The sequence below is a fragment of the Brienomyrus brachyistius genome, chromosome 17, assembly GCF_023856365.1.
Source record: "Brienomyrus brachyistius isolate T26 chromosome 17, BBRACH_0.4, whole genome shotgun sequence".
NCBI classification, from domain to species: domain Eukaryota; kingdom Metazoa; phylum Chordata; class Actinopteri; order Osteoglossiformes; family Mormyridae; genus Brienomyrus; species Brienomyrus brachyistius.
Window position 1 is genome coordinate 4609482 of NC_064549.1, and position 10782 is coordinate 4620263.

The window sequence follows — 10782 nt, forward strand, 5'->3', positions numbered from 1 at the left end:
GGTAGTAAGGTACATGGAAAGCCGCAAGAAAGGCTGGAGAGCTGCAGGCCGCCCCGGGGGGGAAGGCAGTACAGGTCAAACCCCCCCCCCCATTACCAATTACCAACATCCAATTAAGGCCTTAATGGTGCCCAAAAGATCAGCAAATTACTCGACAGTCCGATAGATGGATATTGCGGTACATGGAAAGCCCCAGAAAAGACTGGGGAGCTGCACCCCCCCCCCCCCCCCAGTGTGGAACAGAGGTTCACGGTGAGCCCTTTATAGTCAATCACCCAGGATACCCTTTATTTACTGAAAAGCAACCGAACCATGCGGTCTGCGACACATCCCCGACCCAACCGACGTGTGACCCCCCCCCAGTTTGATGTGGATATGTTTAAGGACAGACTTTAATTACACTTTTATGAAAATAAAATGATGAACGTCATATCCCCCCCTCCCCCAGCAGACACACAATATTAAGCGTGTAGGAAAGATCTGCCAGGTTACTAGCAGCCATGCTCTTCGGACACTGAGGAGTCTTTCAAGGAAAGTACTTAAAAATGAAGTAATATATAAAAAAAACATACTGCACAGACCAACAGCAAAACACTGTACAGGACAGTCCGCTTGCAATCAATAAAGTAGAAACTTAAAGTTCCTGGTTTAAGGTTTACTGTCGGATATTTAGGAAAAACAAAGCTGGAGTGGTTCAAAAACAGCAAAGTCCGCGGTGTAACTGCTAGCGGATTAACGAGGGCTGTTAGTGCCCGGGGAAAGCGGCGTTAAACTTGGCCACTCGGGGGAGGGGGGTGGCGGGGTAAACAAGCCGAGGACACCGGGCTAATTATACCACCAACATAACTAGCTGGTTAACGTCCCACTGCGAGCGTTCCCAAAGCACCACGCGACGGACACATTCGGGGTGCGCCGCGGTACCAACGCGGTATATACACCGAAAATGCTCGGAGAGCTGGGAAAAAGCCCGAGAAAACAAGTTTTTAAAAGTCACTGGGCTGGAAGCGGTGCCGCCGTCCGGGAGCCACAGCGCCACCCGCGACAGTCCGGAGCGGCCGGACGTGCTCCCCTCAAACAGAAACCAGTCCGTGAAAAGCGCACCGAACACCCCGTCCGACACCCCCGCCGATAAGCCCACCTAAAACACCCAGAAGCGCCCCCGGGGGGCGCCCGCCTGCCAACGCGGCATTTCAGCCAAAGCGCCCCGTCGGCGGGGGTCCGGGTCAGCGTGACGCGCCCGAGGCGCCCGACGCTGCCGTATGCCCGCGGCGGCCGATCGATGGAAGCCGAACAAAGGGGATCAATCTCCGATCGGCCAGGAGCGCCGCTTTTAATCGATGCGGGAGGAGGATAGGGGCTCCGAGAGCAGCCGCAAGCGTCAGCGTGCTGGGGAGACCGGAGTCCGACGGCTAAGCGAACGCTGCGCGACCACCTTCCCCACAACTGCCCCGAAGAAAACACGGCAAGGCATTAGGGAGGGAGGGAAAAGGGCTGACCTGCAGCTGCTGTAAATCAAAGCGCTTCCAATATTGAAACATCGATCCCGCACTGGCCGCCATCTTGAGACATATTGAGACGAAGTGAGAGGCCGACAGAGAGAGAGCGAGGGGCTGGAGTTCGGGGAAGCGGCGGGGATGGCAGAAAACGCGGAGCGGAGTGATTGAACAGGGCCTTCGCTTATTGAACATCGCCACGGAATGGAGTTATCGAACAGCAAGCGGCCGTATCGAACAGGGCCGCAGAACGGAGTTATCGAACGGGAAACGGCGCTTTTCTGACCGGTAAAATGTGGACTGGATCATGGGTAGATCGGGAGCCCGGCGCTGTGTGGGAACGCACGAAGGCGAAGCTGCTATCTCTATTTATGTCAGAGAGGCACACGTTTTTAACAGTTATTTAAATACCAAGGTTTCATAATTTGATTTAAATCATTGAACTTATCGCAAGTATGCTATTTTATATCCCTTGTTCATTTAATAATGTATATACAATAGATTTCGTCCAATAAAATCTGTAAAAAAAAAAAACGTTTTCTTCTTTCAGTACCGAAATCATGTCTGATATATCATTTGGCTGTTTTTTTTTTTTTTTACAACACACCTTTTTGGTATCTTAAGTTCACAAGTTGAATTGCCGGTATTTCATTTTATTTGCTGTAAATCCGTACATCTTTGTAAAGTGATGGGTTAACATCCAAAAAATTTCTACTACTACATCCATCAGCCCGCCCATTTTCTGGCTGTATCTCCTGATCAGGGTTTCGGGACCTTTTCTGCTCGATCTACACTGTTGTAATCCGTCCGCGGACTTGAACTTGAAAGATGGAGAAGAGTGCCCCTTAATGGCCACATCTGGAAGTGCACCTGCCACCCACCACCGCGCAGGCTTGGTGGCCGCCTCAGTCCACAATCATTATGTCTTCATCCCCCCCCCCAAACCGACTCAAATGAACTACACTAGGTCTGTTCACAAAGCGAACTATTTTAACCAACACCAGTCAAAATATTTTTCATCTCATTTTTAAAATAAGTAGCTTTCATCACTGTACGTTTTTTTCCCCCAACATACAATACAGCCGAAAACACTAGCCGCTTCACTTCCTTGAACAACTGTATTAGTTTATTCTTTAAACTTATTAGGCTACATCTTTGAGCAGAACATATAACCACTAGAAAACTCTTTTCAAACATGTCCCATTCTCGTTATTTTGGATTGCTGACAAGACAAGTAATGGTAAATTTAAACTAAATTGCATTTACACATATTCTGTATTTGGCTGTAATTAAATATAAGAAGAATGGCTTCTGGGTCGTAAAGCGCCCATTAAAAGTCGAATTTACCACAGCCAAGTTGTATTTTTACTAATGTCGTTCTGTCTTGCTATGCTTTTCATAGGCTGAGAACTACGCTACGTATTAAATTACCAAAGCAGAAAAGGGTTTTGCTTGCTTTGTTTTTTAGCTACGGCCTAGTTAAAGGGAACCAATTCTGGTGTTTTTAATCATTTCCTAATGAATCATACAGAATGAAATGATTTAAAGACCACCCTGAATTTCGCTTAAAACTGCAGAATATATCCTATGAGATTAAAGGATTCGAATTAAGCACGGTTTTTCAAGATTTAATGAAATCACATATTCGCTTGAGTCATCGGTAGGAAAACCACTAAGCACAAATAGTAAATAATAGTAGGCTATAACTGGTGAGAATTTGGCCAAAAATAACCAGAGTTTAAAATGCACGGAATATCTGAGCCACTGTAATGAAGAGTACTTATCCATGCGTAGCCACACTCAATATTAAGGCAGACCTGTCTACGAGGGACTTATTGTGCAGTTCTGGTGAGTGAGGAAATTCGTGCATGTGACTAAACCAGAAATACTGGACCACGGTGCCCTTTCTAGTCCAAATAAGTATTGTTAAGAAACGCCGTTTCGGGATATATATCAACAGGTGTGTGCTTTCCTGGCCGTATCACTTTCACAAAGAGACAGCAGCTTTTCATAGACGGAAAAGACAAAAGACTTACACACACACACAGACACACACAAAGAATTGTTCTTTTTATGAATTTTCCAAAAGGAGCATATTAGGCTGTAGTTTTTTTATATTGTTTTTGTTTATATTGCCTGTTACATAGGCTACACAACTTAAAAAACCAGTAAGCTAAATCAGCATAAATCTATGGACTATAATTTGATAATACATGGTCAGTATCGGTTACGTCTTCCACTGATCTTATTTCAGTATGTTCTGAGGTAAAGCATGGTGTAAAATGTGGCGATCCTGCACACAGGTTTCTAAAGATTTAGTCACGTCTTCTGAGGGGTTTTTCAGATTATAAAAACAATCGGAGGAATGCAAGTACGTCTTGCCTTACTGTTCTTCACTCCACCCACATCAATATGGCTGATTTAATACTTTTCCATTATCCTATTCATCACAGGGCCCCACCAACAGGAAAATATATAGTGGGGGCCCCTGAAGTTCAGAATCCTGATTCTTCTGCTTGGCTGGCCGCTCTAGACAGCAGATCTCGTCCAGTTCGCTATGATGGAGGCCATCATTCGGTTGTCTGACAAGGTTATATGAGCTTTGCTTCCCTGGACTACCTCGTAAGAGCAAGAGATGATGGGCCTGGCTGTGCAGTCACGCCCCCTTACGGCGGACCCTACCCAGCTGCCGTTTGGTGTGGGCCCTGCCTCTACACATGGCATACACAGCGGATCTTTTTTGGGCTCATAATGAGATTTATGATGTCCGTCCCCTGCTCACACGCTCAAACCACGCATGGCAGTGCCGATATGAAAGCAGTGACAGGCTCCTCCCACTTGTAGGGCCTGTCTACTTTAGTGGCACAGTAGCCCATCAATCATCCCTGTCTGACAATCAGAAGAGTGGATAGTGGTGGGGGTGGGTCTGCAGCTGTGCCACCCACTTACTTAGGTGTCCTTTTTATTGCGATAACACCACGCTTTTTTACCCTTATATGTATGTCAGGCAGGAGGTGGCGCAGTGGTTAAGGAACTGAGCTTGGAGGCAAGCAGAGGCCAGTTTAAGAGCCAGCAATGTGGCCCCTAAAGCAAACCAGGAGGAGTGGAGCCCCCCCCTCATGACACCACAGAGTACAGGCACCCCCCCCCCCAGATTCCCGATATTCCTCTATGGATCAGACAGTATTTCATCCATGCACTCCACCCCCTTCCACTAGCACAATCGCTAACATTCCTATAGATGTCAATCAGAGGTTCATTAAAAGAAAGCCCCCCCCTTTTATGGCATTAGGCAAGAGGACTGCCACATGCCTCTGATGAATAACTATGTGTGGCGGTCAGCTGCCCCCAGCTTTGGGGGGCACGTGTAAATAATGCCCCTCCGACACATCAGCCCGTATTTTTAGGGTTAGGGTTCATTCCTGCGCCTCAGTGTCTCGTTGTGTGGTCATGTGACCGCACTCCATCCCACTGAGGACTTTCAGGTAAAATACCTCTGGGCCTGAAGCAGTTATCCGTCTCTTTACGAACTTCAGTCCTCACATGTGAAACCTGCATTTGGTCCTAACTTACATCTGTTATGTGTGACCTGCTTTTAAGCTGGACAAACTGGGTCTTTCCTCCGGTGTGAGCATCAGATGGGATGCACTTTTCTCTCCCCGCACCGTGCTGTTAGCTGCCACGCTTGCTGTACTTACTGCACGGCTGGCCTGGACGCTGAGAGTGTGGCCCTCGTACTTGAACCACTTTGTTTGCGGTCATTTCCCACTCTGGCCATTAGGAAGCCCCTGAGATCCTCGGCACATGGGCTTAACACACTGTTCACACCCCTACAAACGACCGAGCAAAATGCAAAAACAAACAATAAATGCAGGATCTGCTAAGCCCTTCCCGTTGCCTGTGGCCTGCACAGCACTCCCATATGTGTGGTGACCACAGGGGTCAAAGTGACATTTTTCCCCCCGGGCTTGTGCAGCCTGCATAACCCTCATGCCTGGATTTATGGATCATTATTGGATTCTTCCAGACAGACCCCATATTCTAAACTTAGATCAGGCCACCAGAGCAAAGCAGCAGCGCAGATATATAAGTCAGGGAGAGGTCGCCTGCTTCCCTTCAGGGTTACCTTGACAAAGACAGGAGGAGAAGCTCTTCAGTATGGTAGGCCCATCTTTTCATTCTCTGTGCCAGCTGACTTTACTGGGGTCTGTAGTGAAGAAGAGGCTCTGCTTGTTTTGAAGGAACGCAGTCAGGTGTGAGACTTTAGGGGATTCTCCTTTCCTCTTTAATGAGACGTATCGCTGTCAGTGCTCTAGGCTGCCCTACTAAGGCAAAACACAAAACTATGCTGATACTGGAACTGAGGAAAAAAACAGGCTTCCAGGTTTTGTGATGATCCGCCTGTATCTGTAGTAGATATGAGAACGATAGTGTACCGACTCAAAACGGAGCATAGATTAAATTAGATATTTTGTTGCAAGCCAATACAGAGAGAGCCAAAGAGACCTGATTTCGGTCGTAACTAATTTCAGATAAAATATACAGTTACTGTGTTTGCCTTTGTACGGCAGCAGGGGGCTGGAACAGGTTGGTGATGAATAACGTGCCAGATCAGGATCGCCGTGCGAATTTTCCAAGCGCCGCCTAAGTCCGGCACTTTATTCCAGGCTGAGAACGCCACAATATAGCGCCCGCCATCCTCTGAGGTGTGGAGGGGAGAGGTTTGACGTGTAGCGTGGTTTAGCAGCGATACCATCAGCCGAGGTTAATCACAGTGAAGCAGGCAGTGCTTCTCGTCTTGAGCTTTTCTATGGTGACTTATGGGGTCTTTAAACAGCCCCCCCCCGCAGCCCCATCAGCAGTGTGACCTTGTGGGACACTGCAGCCCCTCTCTCTGCCTGTTCTAGGCACCAAAGAAGGCCAAGAAGAAGGAGGGTGCCAGCTCCAATGTATTCGCCATGTTCGAGCAGTCTCAGATCCAGGAGTTCAAGGAGGTGAGATCCACAACACCACCCCGGCCCATTCCAGCATGCATATTCTGGTCAGAGATGGTTAATTCACGTCCAGAGAGTAAAGATCCGAACCAAGACTTGGTTTCAGCCAACCAGTATAAACAGTGACAGAACACTCAACTGGTTGGTTGAAACAAAATTTTGGCCCGGATTTTTACTCTCTGGAACTACCCACCTCTGATTCTGGTGCCTGATATCGGGGGCCATTCGGAGCAGGAGTCCCCAGAGCCGCACTGTTCAAGATCATGCAGATTCATCTCACAGTTTCAGCATTTAGAAAGGGGTGCGTCTAGTTAATCTATGGTCAAGCTCACAGACAGTCTTGGGATGATCGCTTAATTCAAATTTATTGGTTTTTATAACAAAAATCATTACTTTATTCACTTGTTCGCAAAAAAATATGTATCACATTAGAAACAATGAAGTTTAAGTTTTAAGTAAAACATTAATTTTGAGTACCAGTAAACTGAAACCCAAATTATAGTTATGAAAGAGCTGTTCTGAGTTAAAAGCTCATTGACAAGCAGTCTCACTGGGTGCTTTTTAATTAGTAACACCAAACACCACATAAAACACCAAACGTTGTGCAATCGCAATTAATAGCGAAATGGCAGGAACAGAACTGAATGAGACAGTCAGGAAAATCACTGCACTGACAGTGCAGAGGACTTTTGTTATGGACCCATAAATTCGCAGCATTTTTGGAGGATTAAGCTTCCCAAAACTTTCTGTGAGCACCCAACTGTCTCCAGGATTGTGGTTGTGGTAGAGGACACCCCAGGCTTCTCCAACGCACTTCTCCATGCTAGGCTTTCACCATCATGGACCAGAACAGAGATGGCTTCATTGACAAGAATGACCTGAGGGATACCTTTGCTGCTTTAGGTAGACCAGTCTCCAGTGATGGAGCCAGCTCAAGCCTCCAGTGAACCACCCTGGTGCATGAATAGCATGTTAAAGCTCTGTAACAGATACCTCACAATTACCAAATGCCATTGTGCTGTTTCATACAGCGAATGCCCTTCTAGCCATGCTTAACCCCAGCCATGTGCCACAGGGCGCCTTAACGTGAGCAACGAGGAGCTGGATGACATGCTGAAAGAAGCTTCCGGGCCCATTAATTTCACCGTCTTCCTCACGATGTTTGGAGAGAAACTGAAGGGTGAGCCGCTGACCCTCTGTGGAATTTCCCTTCCAGAACGTTTTTTGGCAGGTGGCATAAATAGGGGCTGTTTTTCTTTTAATGTCCACCCTAAAGCTCTTCCTTTCAGCCATTTTCCCAGCATGCCAGAGGTCAGGTGGCACAAGACTCTTTCTCGCAGGCACCTGGCTTCAGGACGTGCTCACAGCGGTCAGCCAAGATATTCTGGCCAGCTGAAACCCCCCCCCCCGGGGTCAATGGCGGTGATCTCCCCCATCTGCCAGTCACTACCTGGATTCAGACTGTCCTCTGAAGCCATGGACTTAGCAGTTTGGGGCCCAGCGGTACCGAGAATCCTCAAACCTCTCATCTGGGGCAGGGTCAGAGGGTGCCTGCAGACTATCCCAGGCAGCACAGTACAGGGCTGGAGGCCACCGTGGATCAGGATGCCAGGCCATTGCAGGGCACATACACAGAACAAGAAAATTAGCCTAACTGCATGTGTTTGGATTGCACAGCCATAAGCTGCAGTTGTTTGAAGTCTCCTTCCCTCATTGACATTGATTCCTGCTGTTCTTGTCATGCTCTCCTAGGCACAGACCCCGAGGAGACCATTCTCAATGCCTTCAAGATCTTTGACCCAGAAGGAAAAGGTTTTCTCAAGGGCGATGAGTGAGTACAGGTTGCTTACACTCGTCTTATCATTTATTATTGGTACCCCCCCCCCCCCCCCACCATTGGCCATGAAACATCCTAATGCTGTACTTTACCCCAAATCCATTTCTCTTTTCAGAATCAAGTACAACCTCATGTCTCAAGCTGACAAGTTTACTGAAGCTGAGGTGAGTCGCCCCCTGCAGTTTAAGATGCACCACTGCAAGGGCCACCTCGGCAGACCTTTACGATATCTTGGGGAGGAGCAGAGGACGTCTGATTGATGTTCAAAAACACTGCGAATCATACAGGCCCTCAAAGCAGGGATGAGACATCCAATCAAAGTGGCCCAGGATCCATGAAAGTCAAGGCCTTAAAAGGAAGAATGTGCCCAGACAGTGAGATCATGCTGTAATTTTTCAACACAAAGCATTACCTCAGCGGCTCCCTCTCTCAGAAGCCTACACACACACACACACACACACACACACACACACACACACACACACACACACACACACACACACACACACACACACACACACACACACACACACACACACACACACACACACACACACACACACGTGCTGACACACAGGTCTCACATAGCAGGCGTCGCGTGTAATATTTAAGAGCGCTGAAAATAAGCACTCATGCTCTGGGAGAAGTCAGGCTCAGTGCTGATGGAAACTTTTTAATGGTCAACACTGTATTTGCCCCCCCCCCACACACACACACACACACACACACGCTTATAACACCCAAATTCCAGTTTTATTTTCATATACCTTTCTTCTTAAACACTATGAAGTGTCATGAATGGTATCACAGCAGACGTTTGTGGTTTTTTAAACTGTGGGCCAATTAAAGCCATATAGCTCAATAGCAGTAGTGTGTTTTTGGGGGGGAGAGTTCAGTTAAAATCACCAGAAGAAAGTGTACTTCACCACAGCCGGTGCGAAGGACTCACCTGTACTTTATCTTACTGTTGCGGTTTCTGGGATTGGCTGTGTATTAGTCTGAGATGGACTGACTGAGTGCTTATTGAAAATGGTTAGATGGGGGTGGGGTGGAGAGGAAGGGAGACAGATAAGAAGCAAGATAATCCAAAAGTAACAGGACTGGTGTCCTTGCCCGGGCCTGGGTCGCTGTGACACTCAAATGCATGTGCCCCCCCCCCCCCCCCCCGGCTGCTCCTCCTGCTGATTACACCAGCACAGTGCTTCAGCACTCTGCAACTCCCCCCACAGGTGAACCAGATGTTCACCAACTTCCCGCTGGACGTCTCGGGCAACCTGGACTACAAGAACCTGTGTTATGTCATCACCCACGGAGAGGACAAGGAGCAGGATTGAGTGGGCGGAGCTACTCGAACCCTCTGCCTGTACATAGTGTCACACCGCAAAGCCTGGGCCTCCTCTTGTCACCTGAGACACTGATCCCAGTTTACTACCCAATAAAAGTTACACAGTATCCTCGCTGAGGCTCTGCTTTCTAGGAGAATCTCCTGCTTCCTTTTTTGGTCTCACCATTGAACACTTCTGTGCAATTCGTCCATTTCGTACTCCGACGAGCTGCAGTACTACCAAAAAGTCGTGCTCACTGGTCGTTGGTGGTATTTACCAGCTTCCTGTTTGGGGGAAGCGAATGGAATGTGCTAGAAAGTAAGAAACCGATACCCAGAGACAGCAACTTCCAGAGGTGGCTGCGTCCAAAGGCGACCGCAGTTCCTCACAGAGCAGGGGGGCTCCCCTAACCCTAACCCTTTACACCTAATGCTGCAGGGGAAGTATGAAAACGGGAGGGGAGGGTTTCTGACAAGTTTCAATGGCAAAAGCAAGCGTGATGTGCTCCCCTCGTAAACACATTTACACGAGAGTTCGACGTACCACAGCCAGACACAAACATGACAACGCACGCATACGTCATGCCATTATGTCAATTATCGCTTCTGGCTACTGCTCATTGCAGTGTATTATACAGGCTATATTTAGACGATTCATGATGAATTATACTTTGTGACGTAAACCACAAGCGCCTTTTCTCACATAAATATAGAGTAAGCTTCTGAGCATTACACCTAACACTGGATAAGAGATTAGCCATAGCAACAGAACAAAACTGACAAGCGCTGTCTAAAAGAGTCTAACCCTGATCCTAACTCCCTGAAACATCTGGACGACTTCACCACAACCAAAACAATCCTGAAGAACTTCTCACACGGACTTGTAGCAGCATGTACTATTTACATACATGTAGAAAAACAGCAAAAATGTTACGTTTAGTGCACTTCGCAGAAGAAGCCTGTTGCTGTTACTCCATATAGAGGCGCACTGCGGCAGGCCATCGTAACAATGAAACGTGCAGTGAAATCACACTGCAGAGTTTTGTGACAGGGCTGCCTTTCATGGTGAACCCGAGCTGCTCAAGTGCTGCCAAAACATAAAAAGCCCCCCCCGTTCGACACGTGGTTCCTTCC

At 47.7% G+C, this 10782-nt stretch overlaps 2 protein-coding genes across 4 annotated transcripts in view; one reads left to right on the forward strand and one right to left on the reverse strand.

Annotated features, from left to right (window-relative positions):
• Positions 1 to 1763, reverse strand: part of cux1b (cut-like homeobox 1b) — a 44543-nt gene extending 42780 nt beyond the window's left edge. For 2 of the 3 annotated variants that reach the window (XM_048980254.1, XM_048980253.1), the window contains exon 1: positions 1497 to 1763. In XM_048980254.1, the coding sequence (XP_048836211.1) occupies positions 1497 to 1688 (192 nt within the window). In that variant the 5' untranslated portion in view covers positions 1689 to 1763. The remainder of the gene's footprint in view (positions 1 to 1496) is intronic. The other variant, XM_048980255.1, reaches the window with a different exon arrangement.
• A 3789-nt stretch (positions 1764 to 5552) lies between these two features.
• Positions 5553 to 9800, forward strand: LOC125711404 (myosin regulatory light chain 2B, cardiac muscle isoform-like). Its single transcript, XM_048980257.1, has 7 exons — positions 5553 to 5654; positions 6401 to 6487; positions 7315 to 7390; positions 7563 to 7667; positions 8240 to 8318; positions 8440 to 8488; positions 9554 to 9800. Exons 1-7 carry the CDS (start codon positions 5652 to 5654, stop codon positions 9656 to 9658), a joined length of 504 nt encoding a protein of 167 aa, XP_048836214.1. The 5' UTR covers positions 5553 to 5651; the 3' UTR covers positions 9659 to 9800.
• The last annotated feature ends 982 nt before the right edge of the window (positions 9801 to 10782 follow it).